At 47.2% G+C, this 21548-nt stretch overlaps 2 protein-coding genes and 1 pseudogene across 2 annotated transcripts; 2 read left to right on the top strand and 1 right to left on the bottom strand.

Moving 5' to 3' along the window:
- The first annotated feature begins 6534 nt into the window (after positions 1-6534).
- On the top strand, positions 6535-9497 carry LOC135275346 (uncharacterized; annotated as a pseudogene).
- Positions 9498-10299: 802 nt separating this feature from the next.
- Positions 10300-13979, bottom strand: LOC110568511 (putative POM121-like protein 1-like). The gene is made up of 5 exons (XM_064376815.1): positions 13787-13979; positions 11948-13482; positions 11237-11881; positions 10938-11151; positions 10300-10421 (listed from the first exon to the last, which is right to left on the bottom strand). Exons 1-5 carry the CDS (start codon positions 13977-13979, stop codon positions 10300-10302), a joined length of 2709 nt encoding a protein of 902 aa, XP_064232885.1.
- A 5703-nt stretch (positions 13980-19682) lies between these two features.
- Positions 19683-20721, top strand: TAS2R9 (taste 2 receptor member 9). The gene has a single exon (XM_012476330.3). The coding sequence runs from the start codon at positions 19775-19777 to the stop codon at positions 20705-20707; it is 933 nt and encodes a 310-aa protein (XP_012331753.2). The 5' UTR covers positions 19683-19774; the 3' UTR covers positions 20708-20721.
- Positions 20722-21548: the final 827 nt, after the last annotated feature.

The raw sequence follows: 21548 nt of genomic DNA, 5'->3' as shown, positions 1-21548 counted from the left end.
GGTCAAGGAGTTTGAGGCCAACCTGGTCAACATGGCGAAACCTTGTCTCTATTAAAAATACAAGGATTAGCCAGGCATAGTGGTTTGCACCTGTAATCCCAGCTACTTGGGAGGCCGAGACACGAGAATCACTTGAACCCAGGGTCGGGGGGCAGAAGTTGAATTGAGCTGAGATCACACCACTGCACTTCAGCCCAGGCAACAGAGTGACAACCTGTGTCAAAAAAAATAAAAAAGAAACAGAAGGCTGGCAGCAGGTGCACAATGGGCAGAAGAGCAGAGCAGTCCGATGGTGCACACAGGCCCAGGAGGAGGGGTGGAGACCCAGGAAGGAGGAGTCAGGGGACTTTGATGTCTCCAGAAGACAGAATTAGTGATAAACATACCACCCATTGAGAGGCAAGGTTTGGGTGAGATCAGACACCTGAAGGGGCAGAGAAAGGCGTGGAGCATCAGCCAGGAAAGCTGCCTCCAACTCGGGGGTAGAGAGGGTGTTTGTGGGAGTGGAAGGCCCTGAGAATGGAAGTGGAATGAAAAGACCAGGCTGGAACATTCTGGCTAGCTGGTCAGGGCCACATGCAAACCTGAGCTGCCTCTCCTTTTTTACAGCAAGCAGTGGGACCTCTCCAGACCCCCTCAGCTCAAGAGGGAGGGCGGGCTGTCTTTCTGGATTCTGCCCCTCTTACTTGGCAGAGTTCAGCTTCCTAGGTGTTTCTCACAGGTTGTTGAGTGACTGCAGGTTTTCCAGGTGCAGGGTGAGTGCAAGCTGTCAGTGGCTTTACCAATCTGGGGTCTAGAGGATGGTGGCCCCCTTCCTATAGCACCACTAGACAGTGCCCCACTGGGGCTCTGCGTGGGGATTCCAAGCCCACATTTCCTCCCCAGTCTGCCCTAGTAGAGGTTCTCTGTTGGTCAACATTATAAAAATCTATGAATATCATTGACCTCACCAGTACATTTAAAAGAAAATTTAAGAGATGGCTCTGCCCCTGCAGCAGGCTCCTACCTGGACACTCAGGCTTTCCCACACATTCCCTGAAATCTAGGCAGTGGCTTCCAAGCCTGCGTCACACTTGCACTCTGTGCACTGCAGGCTAAACACCAAGTGGAAAGCACCAAGGCTTGAGGCTTGCAGCCTCCAGAGTAGTGGAGGCTCTACCTACATCTGGGACCATTTGTGCTGAGGCTGGAGCCAGAGCTGCCAGCATGGGGGGAGCAGTGACCCAAGGCTGCACAGGGCAGTGGGGCCATTAGTCTGGTCCAGGAGACTACATTCCTTCTAGGCCTCAGGGCCTGTGATGGGAGAGCTGCTTCTGAGTTTTCTAACATGCCTTCAAGGCCTTTTCGCCACTGTCTTTGCTATCAGCATTTGGCTCCTTTTTAGTTACAGAAATCTCCTCAGCAAGTTATTGCTCCACAGCCTGCTTGAGTTTCTCTCTCAAAAAAAAAAAAAGAAAGAAAGAAAAAAAGCTTTTTCTTTCTCTGCCACATGGTCAGGCTGAAATTTTTCCAAACTTTGATGCTCTGCATCCTGTTTAAATAGAAATTTGATATTTAAGTTATTTCTTTGCTCCCACTTCTCAGTTAGGCTGTTACAAGCAGCCAGGACACTTCTTGAATACTTTGCTACTTAAAAATCTTTTCCTGCACTTATGCTAAATCACCACTCTTAAGTTCCAATTCCACGTCTTGGACTACCTTGAGCACTTTCTGTAAGGCCGATTCAGTCATGGTGAATTCCCTCAGTATTTGCTTTTCAGGGAAAGACTTTGTTTCTCCTTCATTTATGGAAAGGGTAACCTTGCTGGAAATACCATTCTTGACTAACTTTTCTCAGTGCTTTAATGTATCATTATATTTTCTTCTCATCAATAAGGTTTTGACTGAGAAATTCTCTCTTCATCTGATGGAGTTTGCTTTACAGGTGACTAGATGCTTTTCTTTTGGTGGTTTTAACATTTGCATTTTCACAGGGACTTTAGATAGTCTGACTATAGTTTGCCATGGCAAAGACCCTTTGCATTGCATTCTTTGGGGATATTTTTATCCTGTATCTGGATGTCTAATTCTCTTGTTAGATATGAGTAGTTTTCATTATTATTTCATTAATAGGCTAGCACGTGGGCTCTGGTTCCAGGTGGGCTTGGAGGGGCAGCTGCCTGATGTCTGGACAGCTTCCCTTTCTCACTCTTGGCTTACCTGGACTGAGTTGCTTGTTGGCTGCTTCTGCCAATTCTGGGTTTTCAAGGGAAGAGTGGCCCAGTGATGGCTGTTCTTTGAGGAAAAGGGAAGAATGTCTCTTGCTTAAAATGTTTCTGTGTTTCCAGGTAGCTATTTAGTTAATTAAAGCCAGGGTCTCTCACTCTGTTGCCCAGGCTGGAGTGCAATGGCACCATCTTGGCTCACAGCAGCCTCCACCTTCCAGGATCAAGCAGTGCTCCCACCTCAGCTTCCCAAGTAGCTGGGACTACAGGCACATGCCACCGTGCTTGGCTAATTTTTTGAAAAAAAAAGTTTTTAAACTGAGACAATATCTCACTATATTGCCCAGGATGTTCTCAAACTCATAGGCTCTAGTGATCCTCCTGACTAGGCCTCCCAAAGTGCTGACATAACAGGCATGGTTTTAATTTTTTAAAGCTCCCAGCAGTGGTATTAAACTCTTACTTTTCAGAGAAAGGGCACTCTTTCCCCATTTCTCATGTTATCCTCTCCTGCCTCTGCTTAGGGCTCACTCTTGGGGAAAGCGCCACTTGAGAGATTCCTTTTTGTATGTGGCTTGTGACTGACAGGTCCCTGCTTACAGAGGCTGCTTCTCAGGGTGGGGTCCCCGAGGTCTGGAGTGTGACCTCTGAAAATCTTCAGGGTCAGATGCAGAATGAGAGCCTGTGACCACATAACCCCTGGAGGGGGACGTCCTGCCACCCTGTGCTTTACTGTGCAAATCTGGATGCACATTTCAGATAATTGAAAAACGTTAACCAGTAGGACCTAGAAGAAGAGGTGAGGAGGGGTCACCCCCCAGATGTGCCTGTGGTGAGCCTTCGTGCTGAGCAGGTGCAGGGAGGGAGGCCCAGGTGCACAAACCTGTGAAGTATGAGCATCTGGCTGGGCTCCTTGACCTGCTCCAGAGCTTCTCCTCATTTTCTAGCCACTTCACCTGCAGAAGGCCCAGGTGGCTGTGGCCTCTAGGGTCCCTTGCAGTGGATATGATGCCCATCCTCAGCTCCCCTGCCAGCCTGGTGCTGTGCTCAGCACTGTCATATGTGTGTATGTGTATGTGCACACACGTGAATGTGTGCAGACATAATGAGGTGTGATCCCTGCTCTTAGGCAGCTTGCGTTATGGCTGAAATGAAGCACTCCTGAAGCAAGGGATGGAAACACACGCCCAGATGCAGTGGCCTTGTATGGAGTCAGACGGTGGCTTCCTGGCAGGTCAGAACGCCAGGTGTTCCATCCCTTGCTTCACTCCAGAACCACCTGGCGTTTCTAGTTGTGCAAATACCAGGTCCCACCCAGATTATAAATCCAGTTCTCTTCAGGTAGAGTCTGCAAAGGTGTATTTTTTAACAAGATCCCTCCCCCACCCCAGGTGCTGCTCATTCGCCCGGCCCAGCCCGTGGTCTCAGTATAACCAGGAACTGCTGACATAGAGCTTGTGCTCCCCATAAAGTGGGAAACAGAGCCTTCATGGACGTGGGACATGTGGCTTGGGCGTGATGGTCAGGGTGTTTCCTACCAGCAAATACTGTGTTCAGGTGACACTAAAGGACAAGTTTCTGCAGGCTAGCTGCCTGGACAGTGCTTTGTGGGGTATCAGTTAAAGGCATCACAGAGGGGCTTCCTCCTGGTCCCCTCACCAGCTGCTTGATTTAGTGCTTGGCTCTGGGTCCTTCTAGGCCTGATACTCAACCATGGAACTGGCATGGCCTGCAGGCTCCTCCTGCCACAAGCTGTTCATTGTGCAGGAGGAGAACACAGTTTCCCAGACAGCAGCCGTGGGTGCCAGTCCCCCAGGAGTTGCTACTGAAGTTGCTGCTGAACAACTCGCCTTTCACCGAGCTCCACATAGCACCCGTGGTAATGGGAGTGGGCTGGAGAATGCCTGCTAGCCTGAACCTCAGCTAGCAACTGGGAGGGGCAGAGGAAGGAGTGGGTGGAGGCCCCAGGCATCAGGGTTCTGGGAATAGTGGGGCCCTGGATTCCACAGGTGTCTGGCAGGTCCCCTTCTTACTCCACCTCTCTTGGCCTCTGGATGGAGGTGCTGGCTGCAGTTAGGACTCTGCCTCTGACTAAGAGCTAGAGAAGTGTCGGGTATGGGCTGCTTCCCCGTGGGGCCTCTGCACAGACCCCAGGGCCTCTGCCAATCATGACTGGCACTTTCAGCTGGACCCACAGGCCCTGCAGGACAGATACTGGTAACGCACCATCATCATCATGAATGGGGTACATGTCTATGGGACTCTCCCGGCCCTGACTTTCCCCAGAAGGATAAGGTGGTCTGTGTTCATTTCAAACCACTAAGAAGTGGCTAACTAAGCCTATGCCAGCATCTGAAAGGGAGCCTGGCTGGAGGAGGGAGGGCCCCAAAGAGCAGAATAGCCGTGCGCAGGAATCTTCATTCACTGGCTGGGATGCAGGTACCAGTCAGGCCCTGAGCATCCCTCCTCTCAGGGAGGTCTGATGGCACCACCAGGACAGGTGGGGCTTCCACTTGAGGACCTGGGGGCTGGCTGAAGAAATGGAGAACGTTGCCTTGTCTTTAGGTACCCTGGAAATGTGTAGCCATTTAAAGCATGACACATTCAAAAAGGCCTGTATGTATGGTGAAATGTTAATAGCTGATAATTCTTGGCTTTTTCTTATATTTTTCTGTCTTTCCTATTTAATTTTAATTGTTACTAAGAAAGAGATAGCCCGGTACAGTGCACCTATAGTTTCAGCTACTTTGGAGGCTGAGTCAGGAGAATCACTGGAGCCCAAAAGATTGAGTTCAGCCTGGGCAACACTGCAAGATCCTTTATCTTAAAAAAAAAAAAGAAGAAGAAGAAGAAGCAAGCAAGAGAAGCAATGGGGATTTTAGGAGGTGGCTCTGCAGAAGCCAGTCCTTGACACCATCTTCAACAATCCTGGCCTTGCTGAAGCAGACTAGGGGCTTCCCCGAGGGCTGGCCCCACCTGAGGCTGAGACCTCTGCATGCCTTGGGGTTTGAAATATTTGATGAGACCCCCCAGAGGGCCTTGGGAACCTGGATTTGAGGACCAGGAGGATTAGAGGACTGTGCCCCTTCTCTCCACTGTCATTGAAGTAAAGCTCTCGGTCAAGTTCACCAGCAGGGAGATCAGCTTGAAGACAATGTCATCCCGGAAACAGACAGGGATCTTCGGAGTCAAGATTGCTGTGGTCGCCAAGTGAGAGGGAAGAGGCTTCGGCTCATGCAGCGAGGGTGCCTGTGCCTTCATCTATTTCTGCAGGAAAGAGCATTGTGGGTCTCTCCTCTCTGTGCGTGGTCTCTGCACAGTGAAGTCAGACCCCAGGGAACTGTTTAGCTACCTCCTGTGTTTACTCAAAACCAGGTCAGGAATGTTCTTGTCGTCTTGCTTGGAAGCAGTAATCTGGTTCCAGGAGCTGCCCAAGTGCAGGGTTTTCTGCCCTCACCTGGAATTTGTCATGGTCCCAGGTTCCTGTTGAATGGTCATAACCCCTGCCCCTTTGTCATGAGTTAGTTGCCAAGAGAAGCCAGTTTGTTGGTTTGAGAGCAGTTCTTGCAGACACAGACCACATCTTCTGAGAATTCTTTGCTTCCCCAGGATGGAATCCGGCTGGGCCCCTGAACTTCCTGGTCATGTGGGCCAGGCCGCCATCCGTCATACCTTGGAATCCTTTCTATGTCTGAACCCCACTCCCCTCCCGTGACTGTACAGCAGCCACTTGCAGAGCACTCTGGGAGAATTCTGGGCATGCGCAGTGAGGACTCCCTCAGCAGCTCCCCCACATAAGCACTGCTAATAAGGGTGGCTTGAGAAGCAGCTTCGATGTGCTCCTAAGTCCAGTGGCAAAACAGAACTAAAGTTAAGGTCTCAGCACAGCACTGCCTTCTAACTTTGAAGTGTTCTTACTCTAGTGTCCTGTGTGGGGTATTGAAATTGTTCATTGCCAAGAGTCAGAGGAGAAAAGCACTTAGCTTCGCAGGACTTGGAGCAGGACTTGGTGCTGAGACACCACTTCATTCATTCGTCGGATATGTATTAAGGCCTGGGTCCATGTCAGTGGTCAGGGAATCTCCTCTTGCACAGAACGTGGGTGGCAGGACCAACATTGTGTCTGATCTCCCAGCTGGGAGCAGAGGCTGCTAACTCCAGGCCTGGAATCTTTCAGATGCCCTTCCTGTGCTGACTTGACTTAGACAACCCTCCTGAGCTTCCCCCAATGACCATGTGTGACTCGCAGGGGTATGGATGCTTCAGCCTCTTAGAAAAGTCCTGAGAAAGTACATGCAATGAGGACTGAGCTTGCAGAGGGAGGGCGGGCATGCACAAGGCCCTGTGTACAGCCCCTGACCTGGGCACCTTCATCACCCACTTCAGCCCCGCTCCGGGTGTGCAGATAAGGGGCAGGTCTTCTGTGCTGTGGCCCAAGTAGGGCTGTCAGGACACTGAGAACATTTCCTTTTCCCACAGGAGACAGAGGTCCAAGGTGCCCTTTACCTTGCACCAATGTGTGGAGTAGATCAAGCATCACGGCATGAAGGAGGTGGGCATCTACTGCGTGTCTGGAGTGGCCACGGACATCCAGGCACTGAAGGCTGCCTTTGTCACCAGCCGGATCGGGTCAGGATGGAGGTATCGGCGTCTGTGTCCTCGATGAGATCTCACAGTGCTCCATGGCCGGGTCACGTTACATTCTTCACTGTGTCTTTTCTTCATTTACTGTTTTATTATTTTTAAGAAAGAGAAGACAAGAGTTGTAGAAGGAGCTTCTGTAGAAGCCAGTGTTTGAACCATCCTACCCACCCATGCCACTTGCTGTGTGGATGAGGGGCTGCCATGGGGCCTTGGCCTTCCTCCCTTGAAGGTAGACAGGAGGTGTGGAAGCCCAGGACCCAGTGCATTCTGTCCACTGCCCTGTGTGAGGATGCGGTGGGCAGAGGGCACTGATGGGACCCAGCTCAGGCCAGGGCTGCACCATCTCCACCTCCATCTCACCAACCCTCATGGGGTATGAAGGACCTGGACCTGTCCCAAATGCCAGGGGAGGGCACTGAGAACCCAGAGTGTCTTTGTCCAGCAACTTCAAAGCAACAGGACTTTGTGCCTGCAGACCTTTCTTTGGGGCACACACCACCCACCCAGACCAAGACCCCTAGAATGCCCAGCAGCCCTGGCTGGGCCATGCGGTAGTTTCAGTTCCCTCTGGGGGCCCAGCATGGACCTGGCCTGTGGTGGGGAGGTCAGCTCCAGTGGTCAACTGGATCCAAAGGAAGACACCGGTTCAAACACTGAAACCCATCGGATTCTCCCTCAGCCTTCCTGCTGCCAGAAGACTGGTACAGGGGTGGTTGCTGTATACAGGGCAGAGCCACCCGATTCCCATGCAGGCTCTGAGTCCTGCTGCACTGGCCTCCTCCTGGCCATCACATTGGGCCAAGTAGGGGAGAAATATGGGGATGCACACACCCCTCCATCACCTCTACACAGACACAGAACCATGCACAGCTCTTGGGAGGAGTAAGGCGAACTGCTCAAAGCCAGGGAGGGACCCGCACAGTGGTCAGCATTGCAGGGACGGTGCTTTAGCCAAGGCAGGGATGGTGGGAAACCCACTCGGGATTCTCAAGGAGGCCGCAGCACTTCCATGTTCTTTCCAGATAACAGGGACGTGTTGATGATGATGAGTGAGATGGACATACACGCCATCACAGACACGCTGAAGTTCTACTTTTGTGAACTGCCCGAGCCCCTCTTCACCGATGAGTTATACCCAAATTTGCTGAGGGCATCGGTGAGCACTGGAGGCCTTGGCATCATAGGAGGCATCTCCTCCATGTGCACTGCTGCCATTGGGGGCTGTGAAAAGTGAGGTGTGGGAACCCAAGCTGTGCCCTTTCTACCATGGTCAGTGTTTTAACCAAGCTCAGAAAGCAGGGGCCGGAACCAAGGCTGTTGTTTAAGTTCTTGTCTGTCCCCAGAGGACTCCTTGTCCTATTCTTCGAGGAGACCAAGAGAGTAAAATGGTCAGCATTGCTGTGTTGTGAGGTCCTAAAGTCTGCTGTCCCCTTTCCTGCAGACCAGGGCTGAACGAGGGTCCCCAGGTGCTCTAGCCACGGGTCCTGGCCCAGTCAAGCACATGATCAAACCTGGCCTGACCCTGAGTCAACCTGGAGGCTGATGTCTAAGCAGGGCACTGGCGTGTGTGGCCCCTGTATCCTCTACATGACCCTTAGGGCCGGTCTGCCTCCCGGGGCCACACACAGAGGACCTGGTCTACCAGCCTGAGGTGCCCCTGTGGAGTCTAGGGTGAAGAGAGGGTCTCTGCTTACTGTGTGGGGCTGGGGCCACCCACCTCCCACCTCCTTGTGTCCCTCACTCCCCTTTGTCATTTTATACTGAGCCTCCACTACTTGGGCTGCCCTGGGGAGGGGGTGGCAGCCACAGTTTCCCACCAGCAGCTCTGCCCATGAACCACTGCTCTCATGCCACCTCCTGGTACTGTTCTCTAGGTGCTGCTGACCCCTGTGAGGTAGAGAAAAGGCATTCAGGTGGGTCATACCCCACACTGGTGCCCTTCACAGGGTCCTCACTGGGGGCTAGCGCTGTGGGAGTGAGGATGATGACAAGCCTGGAGTATTCACGAACACGTGTCCCGGGTGCTCCATGTCACCACCTCAGGAGAGGTCTCCAGCTCGTTGTGACCATGAGGAGTAACCCACCACCTTCTGCAGTAATTTCAGACCCCACTGCAAAGGAGAACTCCATGCTTAACCTGCCCTTGTCCCAGCTAGAGGCCAACCTGCTCACCTTCCTTTTCCTTCTGGACCACCTGGAAAGGTAGCCCAGCTCTCTCATGGCTGCCCAGGGAGGGCTACAAAAACCCAGGCCACAGGGTGCCCCTCTTCTCACATCAGACCCCCAGCACCGAGGACCTTTTACCCCAACCCATCTGCAGTCCCTCACTGCCTCTGGGGACCAGCGCCACTGTCACCCCTGCCCCAGCCTCTCCTCTTTGCCCCGCTCCCCCCTCTGCACTGTGGGTTCACAAAGAGCTCAGAGCTTTGGCCATGGCCAGCAGTGCACTTGAACCCCACAACTCCATCACTCCCCAAATGTGGAGGAGACCTCCCCACCAGCCCAGAGCTAACCCCTCATCCTGGGCCACTGAGACCCACAAGTACCAGGGCCGGAATCAGCTTGCAGCACAGCCAGGGTCAAGGTCACTCCTTCCCTGAGGACTCCAGCACGGCCCAGCCCCTCTGCCTCTTTCCTGGTGGTGGTGTGGAAACAGCACCCTCTGCTTTGGTCCTCAACACGGTGGTAAGAAAAAGGCAGTCAATAAAAGTCCCTGCACAACCTCGCCATGGTCTTTGGCCCCACGCTGCTCCAGCCTCAGAGAAGGAGAGCAAGCTTTCTTCCAATCCCAGCGGCCCATCACCATGACTGACAGCTGGTCCTTGGAGGTCATGTCCCAGGTGTGGGAAGACAGGCTCCATCCAGCCCATGCCACCCCGACCCAATAATGGTCTAGTTGGGAAGGAAATTAAGAAAACAATCCCATTTACAGTAGCAACAAAATGAAAAAAGATATGCCACAGAATAAATTTGACCAAGGAGATGGAAGGTTTCTACAAAAAAAACTACAAAAACACTGATGAAAACTTTAATAAGACAGAAAGAAATGGACAATCATCCCATGCTCACGGATGGAAGAAACTTGTAACATTAAAATGACCGTACTGCCCAAAGCAGTCTAGAGATTCATACAACCCCTGCCAAAATACCAATGTCATCACTCACAGAATTGGAAAATCCTACAATTCATATGGAACCAAAAAAGAGCTCAAAGAGCCAAAGCCTTCCTCAGCAAATAGAAAAAAACTAGAGGCATCCCATTTCACTACGAATTAGAACGAAAAAACTTTTGGCAAGTGTGTGGTAACTAAAACAGCATGCTGCTGACAGGAATATAGACACATAAATCAATGGGACACATGACAGAGCCCAGAAAGACAGCCACGTATTCGCAGCCAATTGATCTTCAACATAGCTGACAGAAACACACACTGGGGAAAGGACGCCCTCTTCATGAATGGTACTCGGAGGACTGGATAACCACATGCAGAAGAATGAAGCTGGATCCGTTTCTCTCACCATATACAAACATCACCTCCAGATAGATCCAAGACTTGAACGTCAGATAGGAAACTAGAAAAATATTAGAAAGAAACCTAGAGAAAACTCTTCCGGACCTTGCTCTAGGCAAGGAATTGATGTCAAAGACCTCAAAACTCCAATATAAAGAAGGATGAACTGGAGGATGGCCCAGCCGACCTGTGTGCAGCAGAACTCTGGACAGCGCATGAGAAAACCTTAAAGGCCTCCTTGCTATGCTTATGTGGGAAGTGGGGTTGTAGGGTCAGAGGCTGGCCCAGACTTGCACCTGAAGCCTGCCTTGTTTGCAGTGGCACTGGGTCTCCGCCTTGCAATTCGGGGTGTCTCTTTAAATGGTCCCCCAGGGATATGATGGAAAGTAAAGACAAAAGTGCCACCCAACAGAGTTGCTCCTGGTGCTGGGTCCCCCAGTCACCATGGGGGTGCTCTGCCTTTGGTGGGGGGCCTCATTTTCAGGCCCCCTCACGTTGCATTGCCTTGTGGGTCTCAGGGCCTTTCTCTTTGCCACTTTGCTGCTGCAGCCCCATTTATGTTACAGAAACCACCTACCTCGAGGGCGCCAGGGTCCTGCTTCCAAGTGTTTAGCGGAGCCGCCTAGCTTTGGCCAAGCCACAGCGTGAGAAGGCAGCATGTGCATCACGGAGAGAGGTAGAAGTTGGGTCAGGTAGGGTCCCAACCGGGCCTGCAGCCCGGGCCGACTTTCTTTTGGCGGGGGGGCTCGAGGTGGAAGTGGTGGGTAAGGAAACCCCTGCAGCTGAGTGTGCTGTGGGGCCCTGGGCTGGCTGTCTTGGAGCAGAAGATGAGGCCTGGGCTGCAGCTGAAGCAGCTAGATCTGAAGATGAACGAGCCCGCTTCAAGCCGCGGGTTCCCTGCTGCTGCCCATGAAGGACCACAGGTTTGGGCTGGGTGGTGGCTGCAGCGGTAATGGGAAGTTTCAGTCCTGGGCTGGGACCACTGACCCTCTGTCCAGCCAGGGTGGTGGTGTCCTTTCCGGAGGCTGTGCTGGGGCCCTGGGCTGGCTGTCTTGGAGCAGAAGATGAGGCCTGGGCTGCAGCTGAAGCAGCTAGATCTGAAGGTGAACGAGCCCGCTTCAAGCCGCGGGTTCCCTGCTGCTGCCCATGAAGGACCACAGGTTTGGGCTGGGTGGTGGCTGCAGCGGTAATGGGAAGTTTCAGTCCTGGGCTGGGACCACTGACCCTCTGTCCGGCCAGGGTGGTGGTGTCCTTTCCGGAGGCTGTGCTGGGGCCCTGGGCTGGCTGTCTTGGAGCAGAAGATGAGGCCTGGGCTGCAGCTGAAGCAGCTAGATCTGAAGGTGAACGAGCCCGCTTCAAGCCGCGGGTTCCCTGCTGCTGCCCATGAAGGACCACAGGTTTGGGCTGGGTGGTGGCTGCAGCGGTAATGGGAAGTTTCAGTCCTGGGCTGGGACCACTGACCCTCTGTCCGGCCAGGGTGGTGGTGTCCTTTCCGGAGGCTGTGCTGGGGCCCTGGACTGGCTGTCTTGGAGCAGAAGATGAGGCCTGGGCTGCAGCTGAAGCAGCTAGATCTGAAGATGGACGAGCCCGCTTCAAGCCGCGGGTTCCCTGCTGCTGCCCATGAAGGACCACAGGTTTGGGCTGGGTGGTGGCTGCAGCGGTAATGGGAAGTTTCAGTCCTGGGCTGGGACCACTGACCCTCTGTCCGGCCAGGGTGGTGGTGTCCTTTCCGGAGGCTGTGCTGGGGCCCTGGGCTGGCTGGCTTGGAGCAGAAGATGAGGCCTGGGCTGCAGCTGAAGCAGCTAGATCTGAAGATGAACGAGCCCGCTTCAAGCCGCGGGTTCCCTGCTGCTGCCCATGAAGGACCACAGGTTTGGGCTGGGTGGTGGCTGCAGCGGTAATGGGAAGTTTCAGTCCTGGGCTGGGACCACTGACCCTCTGTCCGGCCAGGGTGGTGGTGTCCTTTCCGGAGGCTGTGCTGGGGCCCTGGGCTGGCTGTCTTGGAGCAGAAGATGAGGCCTGGGCTGCAGCTGAAGCAGCTAGATCTGAAGATGGACGAGCCCGCTTCAAGGTGCTGCTTGCAGCTGGGAAGCGGGCAGGAATCAGCGAGGTGACCTGGGCTGAGTCCCGCAAGTGTGCAGAGGTGGCAGGAAGGGGGTCTGAGGAGGAGACCAAGGGGTCTGCTGACTTGCGCTTCCTCCCAGACACAGGAGGTCTAGAGGGGGACCCTGCAGCAGATGGTAGGAGGGCCACAGGGTCCCGGCGGTCTTGGGACTTGCATCTCTCCTGCTGTGCATCCCTGCTGGGTGCTTTAGGAACAGAAGGCAAAGAAGACGTCCCTGTTGCAGGTGAGGACAAAGCGTGGGAAAGCAGTGAGGCTCTGCAGTCAGAGATGCCCTTGGCCTCACCCCGCAGTGCACTGTCAATGCACAGCAACGCCACCTTTTTCTCCAGGTCCAGGTCTTCAGCAGTGACCCGGAACCCCAGCTGTAAGGGAGGTGACAGCATCAGAGGCTCCCCTTGCCTGTGTGGCAGCAGAGGGAACTTTCGTCTAGGAGGCCTAGAGGCCTGAGATGTCTGGGAGCCACTCCTGGGGGCCGGTTTCTCCCCAGGTGCTGAATCTGCCGCCTTTTCACACTGGGTCTGACCCCGAGAGACAGCCGGAGGGCTGACCTCACTCACTGTCTTTGAAGAAGTGAGGGGCAGCTGGCAGTGGGATGAGGCTGGCCCCTTCCTCCTCTTTAGCCACGGGAAGCCTCCCGTGGAGCTGTAGGAGCTGGAGATGGCATTTCGTTGGGTGCAGCAGCTCATCCCGGAGGGCTGGGATTTGTTGTCAGCTGGGATTTCTGACCTCTGGGTATGGAGGTCTCTCTGCAGGGGTCCAGGCCTGGGCACGAAGGGAGAGAGGCCTCCATTGTCCCGCAGCGGCCTAAATGCAGACCGTGCATCCCTGGTGCCCTCAGGGCCCCCTTTCTGATCATCAGGCTTCTCTTGGGCTCTGGGGTCCTTGTCCTGCTCAGGCATCCCTGTCCCACTCACCTTGAGGGCCCTCGACATGATTTCTCTGGATAGGAATGTGGGGCACAGCTGGATGTTGTGGGCCCCGAAATGGTGACTACCTGCTCCAGTGCCTCACTAAGAGTCCTTATGCTCAGTGCACTCGCTGAGCTGCAGGATTGCGAGCACACAGCACTGGCTTGCTGCAGTACCTGTGCCTCAAATTGAAGGCAGGATCACCGGAACGGAACACAGGGCTTGTAGGATACAGAAAACCTTGGAGTTCTTTCGACACCAGGCTGATTCCGTGTGTCTGGGTACTCGTAGGATGGCTTGCCACTCCGTCCAGGGGCAGGAGCAACGGAGAGGTCCCACAAGGAAAATGAACTGAGGGATGCGGGCAGCAGGCTCAAGGTACCTGAGTCCTACTGGCCGGTCCTCGGCCCCGGGACGGGACCGGGACAGGGATAAGGGGCACAGAGTGTCTAGGTAACCGCTCCTGGGAGCAGTGGGGTATTTTCAGACCCTTGAACTCTCGAGAGCTGGGCTCTGAGCGTCCTCTTGTCTGCTGCCAACTCGGCCGAAGGCTAAGAGAACATTCTCCTGTTGCCAGGAAACGCATCATTCAAATCTGAGCGATTGTTGCATGTAAGCGATTGTTGCACGTGATATCACCAGAGAAAAATCACCTTCACTAAAGGAAGACAGGAAGGCAAGAAAAAAGACCACAAAACAACCAGAAAACAAAGAGTAAGTCCTTACTTACCAATAATAATAATGAATGTAAGTGGATTAAACTCTCCAATCAAAAGACACAGAGTAGCTGAATGAGTGAAAAATCAATTTTACCATGTAATGATCCCTCTTAGCATTTTCTTCCTCCAAATATCTTAGGATTGTATTGTCAAGTTGGTCAAGTTATTGGTGTTACAAAAAAACCTGGTCACGGGGCTCCACTGAGCATAAACAGGAGAGTAAAGTCTAGCATAAACAATGAAAAAATATATATATGTGTCCTTGTGCGTGCACATGCATGTGTGTGTGTGAAACATCTTAGTATTACCATGTTCCTGTGTTTAAGTCAATTGAAAACTTCAATAACTCACAGGCAGGGCCAAAAACCTTCAGAAATGAAGGTTTGGGTCACCCATTAGATAAAGAGCAACAACCAGCTTTTATTAGTTCGTTTTCACACTGCTGATAAAGACATACTCAAAACTGGGAACAACAAGAGAGTAAATTGGACTTCCAGTTCCACATTGCTGGGGAGGCCTCAGAATCATGGCAGGAGGCAAAAGGCATGTCTTAAATGCAGTGGTAAGAGAAAAATGAGGAAGAAGCAAAAGTGGAAACCCCTGATAAACCCATCAGATCTCGTGAGACTTATTCACAATCATGAGAGAGCACCCATAACCTTCCAATGAATTATTTTTCTAATTAAATTGATTTCTAGTTATACAACCAAGAATCTTCATAAGTATTGTGAACTATTTGTTGGGAGGAGGGAATGCTAGCTTAATATCTAAAAAAATTCACTAAATAAAAAAAATTGACAATAGCAACAGATTTATGATATATTTGTGAAACTTGCCATACCCAGAGTTGAGCTTAAATTTTAATTAAAAATTAAATTGATCATTTAGAGTAGGTATCTACAATGGCTAAATTTGTTTTTCACTTCTATATTTTCCTTTACATATATAAATTGATTATAAACAACATAAATTATAATTTGATATTTAAAAAGATAAAGTCAAATTTTTGTTTCTGTTATGCATTATGTTCTATAGGTATATGTTTGTCACTCCTCCAAAATTCAACTACTAAATGCAAAATAGTCTCAGGAGGACATGTAAAATCCATGAAACAGAAACTTTCATTTGCATCTTAACAAATTATAGATAGGCATTCAGTCTGAACATACGTTCTCTAGACTAGCTATATTTTGTAGAAATATTTGGAGAAGTCTTCATCAAGATATTTCTGATTCCATCACAAGCCATTACTGGGGCAATTTCAAGTCTTTATATAATGAATGAGAAGAAAGTCACACTTCCATCAAACAGCCAATATAGGATTCATTCTGCAGCAGGTAATCTAAGACAGATGTAACAGAAGTAATATTCAGGATTAGCCGATATGCTAAGTGTAGTGGATGGCATCTTCATTTTTGTTGTAATTAGTGAGTCAGTACTGGGGGTTTTAGGGAATGGATTTATTGGACTTGTCCCAAATATTCTATTTCTCCACCATTTTTATACAAACAGACAAGACTATTCCCTATATGCTATTGTAATAAAGTGTTTTATGCTTGAATGATTGCCTCTAAATAGTTCTCCATTAATTAAGGCTGTTCTTTTTCTTAAAGAGACATGTATATTTCTCATTCATGGTATTCCTTCTCAACAGGGAAGGTTTTTTTGTTGTTGTTTCCTGTTGTTTTGTTTTGTTTTCATTATACTTTAAGCTCTGGGGTACATGTGCAGATCGTGCAGGTTTGTTACATAGGAATACATGTGCCATGGTGGTGGTTTGCTTCATCCATTGCCCGGTCATCGACATTAGATATTTCTCCTAATGCTATCCCTCCCCAACACACCCCCACCGCTGCTATTTCTCCCATAGCCCCCCACACCCCAGGTCCTGGTGTGTGATGTTCCTCTCAACAGGGCAGTTTTTATATTACTCTGTTTTCATGAGGTTCATATGTACCCCCATAAATCTGCACAACTATTATATGTCCATAATCATTAAATTTTAAAAAATTAAAAATACAATGAACAAGATTACTGAGTGAATTTTTTTAGAAACAGAAGATGATAATTTCATCCAACAAAAAGATAGTTGGGGGAACTTTAGCGAGAGAAATGGTGGTGAAATTGAGTATATTCAACTACTTAATTTCACGTAAAAAGCAAAAATCAAAGAAGGAAGACTTGCTCATGATTGTGACAAGGAGTAATGTTTTGTATAAAGTAATGACTGGAGATAATGAACTACTGTATATCTTGTGAGGAATTAGAGGGAAAATTATCTGGCCAGGCACGGTGGCTCCCACTTGTAATCTCAACTCTTCGGGAGACCGAGGCAGGAGGATTGCTTGAGACCAAGAGTTCAAGAACAGCCTAAGCACATATATATATTTAGAAGGAGAATAATCTGCAAGTTACAAAACCAGAAAGAAAAACACCCACCGCAGCTTTAGACCCACTTCTATTAGAGTGTGAGAGAGAAAACAGCTGCCACAGGATTTAGTGGTAGAGTATTTAAATGAAAGGATCCATAGGCATGAGGGATGAATGAACTGGAAGGGGCACCAAATTATATACTTATTTTTATTAATTCTTGACTTAAATCTAGTATTTCTGCTGTCTTGAATGTAAGTAACAAGCACATAACATACCAGCAGTACCTGTAATTTTTTCACTTCAGGAAGTCAAAAACTGTTGTTGTTACAGGTACCTCCTATTACCATTTACTTTCATCACTGGTCTTTCTGTCAGATACTTTTGTTATGTCAATTTAAAAGCACAAAAATTCCTAAATTATATTAAAAATATATTTCATACTATAGGAAAAAGACAGCATCTATCTATCTATCTATCTATCTATCTATCTATGAAATCTATCTGGATTCCTTATAAATTCCAAATATGTTTATTTTGTGCATTTAAAAACATTATTTTGAAATTATAGCATGCACCAGACTGCCAAAGTAGTCCATTGCACAAAAAAGTTTAAGAACCTCAAGTTCAAATGAAGAAGATAAAGTGAATTGTTAGAGGAATGAATGAGAATATTAGGTTTCCACTAATGGTTTACTAGGAATCCCAATGGATACATTGAAGAGTTTAGAGTGGGGTGGTAGATGAAGTCAGCAGCTATTCAAAATAGGACAGAAAATAGGATAGTATAGCAGCATTCTGTTCTTATAAATGTGAAGAGTATAGTCATTTCCCTTAATCCGTAATCATCAGTGGCATAATTTGAGGACAAATGCCTGTAAAAGATGTAAGGCTCTAAAGAATGGTAAACAATATTTCAACAAAGAAAAGAAAATGAACTTTAAAAAACATCTGCCTAAGTAGATTTGTGTTTGCTCACGTCTCATAGAAAGACATGCAGGAAATGATGTCATAAGTTTCCCACTATTTCATCTGTTTTCTACTAGAAACAGAAATAATCAATAAACTGACATTCTAGATTAAAGTGTTTCTGCGATGTTAAACTTGGTCAGCTAAGATCCCTCTTTAACTTCTCAATGCTAAAATAAAATCCAAATGGCAAATACACACACACACACAGACACACACACACAGAGACACACACACACACACACACAAAAAAAACATATTCAATGGTGCCAAATAAATTGAGATATTTGAGTTTTATTTATAGCAAGGAAAGATGGAAGAGGGTGACATTTTAGTAAGTATAGGCCCTTAGGTAACTCTGGTCATATACTATGGCATATTTTCGTTTATATTTGAATATATAAACATAATAACTTCCCTAAACCAATCAGTATTCCACACAGCTAAAGAAAAGAAGGCATATAGGTGAAAGACCATGATTCAGAAGACAAGGTTAGATTCTACATCTGGGTTTACCAAGAAATTTTAAAATGTCAGTTATTAATCACCCCCCTACATGCTATATTTTCATCTTCATCTTTTCTGGATGTTACAAACTGATCCCAGAGTAGTTTCATTTCCAAACTTTGAACCTACTTAATTCCCTTCCTCAAAGTTTTATCATTCAAAAAGTTTAATTAAAATAATGAGATATTGCATACCCTGAGATGTAAACATGATGCAACCTTGTCTGTCAGTTTGGATGCAAATGAATTTCTTTACTCTAGTGAAGTCCTTCTCAGCATATTACCTCTTTTATGGCTTTGGTCATGACAAGCACAGTGCGTACTTTTGAGCTGTATAATCTGATATTTCTTCGGAAACAAAATTCACAGAGAAGCATGAAAGAAACCCCAAATTTCACTTAGTAGAATAACAATAGCCATTTACTTTCTCATAAAAATCTGCAAGATTAATTTTTATATCTTTATTTTGTCTAAAACCCTAAACATATGAGAAATTATCTCATTAAATATTTTGTATTATTGTGTTAGTTTATTTGATAAACAATATTTAATATTGCCTTAAAATTTAATATAGGTTTTAAAATAAAATTTCTGGAAACTGTACTGCTGTGTGCCTGTTTCTATTATTTCAAATATGTTCCATTATGTCCAATGACATGTTTCAATATGTCCCAATAAAGCAAACTGTGTGTTTCCAATGTATACTAATCTTTATAATACACTTGCTGGCAAACAACAGAGCTAAGAAAATTTAGAGCATGTATTCTTATGATTCAGTTCAGATTGAAGAATCTTATATACCTATCAGGCTTTTCAGTTTCAAAAATATCACTTTCTTGTTCTTTCCTGGTCCTCCCCACAGTTCAGACTGATCTGTTGCCATTCTCTTTAAAGATAAGTGACTAGTATTTTGACTCTTTTTTCTATGTGTGGAAGCTACATTCAGGCACAAAGCAAGAACACTCCAAGAAATCCTAACATCTAAACCAGAATTTTCTGTGTCCCATTTACTGACAACATTACAATTTCATGTTTATCACCCTCATTGTACCTTCTGTTGAGAAGACCAACACAGCAGAGCTTTTTGAGGATATTGGCAATTACCTCAATAATGTATTTCTCAATGCAGTGTCCCTTTGGCCCTTCTAAGTCATATAATGGGGAGAAGGTGAAGTTCCCATATGATAAATTCACCTTAATACTCCTATCTTCCTACACTTTTAAATTCTTTCCTCTACATTCCACCAGTTACAGCATTTAAGCCTCATTTAATGTTAATAACAATTTGTTTAAAGCTTTAGTCGACAAAGCCAGTAAACTGGCTACACAAGCTAACACATTAAACCCAGAATCTGTAATAGAAATAGCTATTACTATTATTGATAGTTAATATCAATATATTAACCAGGATGGATAGTCCTCCAGCAAATTAAATTTTGGCCACTTTTTCCAAGCAATTGATTCCTTCTTGAAGTTCCTGGTCTATAGATCATATTGATAAATCCAAAATATACAGAGCTTAAAATGAGAAAAATTGTGCAAATTTAAGAAATCAGATCCATTCCCATTTGCATCCTAGAGCCTTTCAGTCGTTACTGTGCAAAAGGAAATTACTGGCCCCAGTCGTTGAAGTCTTTAGGCAGTTCTAGCCTAGCGCAGGGCCAGCTATCTTCTTGATCTACATCACAGCTGACAAAAAGGAGAGATAAAGCCAATTATACCATGGTCTAAGTGGGAGACAGATATATTATTCTTCCCTGGTCAGCTGAAAGTCAATTCATCATCAGTGATATTCAAAATCAGAAGTCTCTGCTGCCATGCCAAGTACAATAGAGGCAATATATATCATTTTAATTGCTGGTGAATTGATGGTAGGGATTTCGGGAAATAGATTCATTGTACTAGTTAACTGCATTGACTGGCTCAAAAGAAGAGATGTTTCTTTGACTGACATCATCCTGATCAGCTTGGCCATCTCCAGAATCTGTTTGCTGTGTGTAATATCTTTAGATGGTTTCTTTATACTGCTCTCTCAAAATGCATACGAAAATAGCAAGCTACTAATCATTGTGGATGTTGTCTGGACGCTTGCAAATAATTCAAGTCTCTGGTTTACTTCTTGCCTCAGTATCTTCTACTTACTCAAGATAGTCAATATATCCCACCCATTTTTCTTCTGGCTGAAGCTAAAGATCAACAAGGTCATTCTTGGAATTCTTCTGGGGTCCTTTCTTATCTCCTTAATTATGAGCATGTCAGTGAATATATGGTATCACTCTTTCAAGGCCAGTCATGAAGAAAACATTACTCAGGAATTCAAAGTGAGTAAAATTCCAAATGCTTTCAAACAGATAACCCTGAACCTGGGGGCGATGGTTCCCTTTATCATTTGTCTGATCTCATTTTTCTTGTTACTTTTCTCCCTAGTTAGACACACCAAGCAGATTCAACTGCATGCAACAGGGTTCAGAGACCCCAGCACGGAGGCCCACATGAGGGCCATGAAGGCAGTGATCATCTTTCTGCTCCTCCTCACTGTGTACTATTCAGTCTTTCTTGTTATAACCTCTAGCGCTCTGATTCCTCAGGGAAAATTAGTGTTGATGATTGGTGGCATAGTAGCTGTCATTTTTCCATCAAGCCATTCATTAATCCTAATCATGGGAAACAGCAAGTTGAGGGAAACTTTTCTGAAGATGTTAAGATTTGTGAAGTGTTTCCTTAGAAGAAGAAAGCCTTTTGCTCCATAGAGACTCCTAAAGAGGAGAAAGAAATCAATAAAAGGCATTCTCCCTTCTTCTGTTTGCATTCATTTTCTCTTATATGCTATCGGATGTCATTAATATCTATCATAATTCTAAAGATTTGTTGTGTGTTCCTTCACATTTTTGTCTTGTCTAATTGGTGATCTAATGTTATTGCACCACATATTCTTTGTCGTTGTAGAAAATATGAATTTAAATTCCATATTAACATTTCATCATTTCATGTCATTGGCTAAATACAAAGAGGTTCTACTTCTATTCTGACAAATACTGACAACGGCCTTGAACTCAATGAGGAGAAGAATTTCAGGGAAATAGGCTTTGGGGAAAAGATTTTAGAACTCATCAATGCTTTCTATAAAATCAGTCATGCAAAACAACTCTCTGCTTTGAAATAAAGGCCAGTCTTTATCATCACTGCCCTATCCCCTCCATTTCTGGAAGGATTTGTCTTGATCAAGATGGGAGAAAAACAGTCTTTAATGAGATTCTGCCTAGGATGATATACGACGTGTGAAAAGGAGTATAATCTCAAGAATGAAGGTTTGACTGGGAGAGGATGCACAGTTGGTTATGTATAGCAGAACCACCTTGAGAAAGAAGGTGGAGGGTCCCAGTAGTCAGCTTGCTCATAAGTACACTAGCTGGGGATGGCAATTTTAGAAGTCAGTTCCTAAAGATTCTTTGTAATGTTCTATTTAGCCTTCTAACTCAAAAATCTCTGACATGACCTGTTTTTCCCCCTGCATCATATTCTTTTCTATTTTGTTTGCAGTAACATTTTATAGGTAACTAGTTTGCTTTAAGTTATTAAGTTTATGCTTCC

The sequence above is a fragment of the Aotus nancymaae genome, unplaced genomic scaffold (assembly GCF_030222135.1).
Source record: "Aotus nancymaae isolate 86718 unplaced genomic scaffold, 86718_ANA_hifiasm-v0.15.2.pri h1tg000016l, whole genome shotgun sequence".
Classification (NCBI taxonomy): Eukaryota; Metazoa; Chordata; class Mammalia; order Primates; family Aotidae; genus Aotus; species Aotus nancymaae.
The sequence above is the reverse complement of the archived record's forward strand: the minus strand, read 5'-3'. Positions and strand labels throughout refer to the sequence as shown.

What these genes read in the sequence shown, in the direction of transcription:
- LOC110568511 (XM_064376815.1), bottom strand. Translation starts at nt 13,979, where the DNA reads ATGCGTTTCCTGGCAACAGGAGAATGTTCTCTTAGCCTTCGGCCGAGT. An exon ending in GAACCCGCGGCTTGAAGCGG is followed by an intron (nt 11,882 to 11,947) that starts GCTCGTCCATCT and finishes GCTCCAAGACAG; the next exon opens with CCAGTCCAGGGCCCCAGCAC. An exon ending in GAACCCGCGGCTTGAAGCGG is followed by an intron (nt 11,152 to 11,236) that starts GCTCGTTCATCT and finishes AGGGCCCCACAG; the next exon opens with CACACTCAGCTGCAGGGGTT.
- TAS2R9 (XM_012476330.3), top strand. Translation starts at nt 19,775, where the DNA reads ATGCCAAGTACAATAGAGGCAATATATATCATTTTAATTGCTGGTGAA.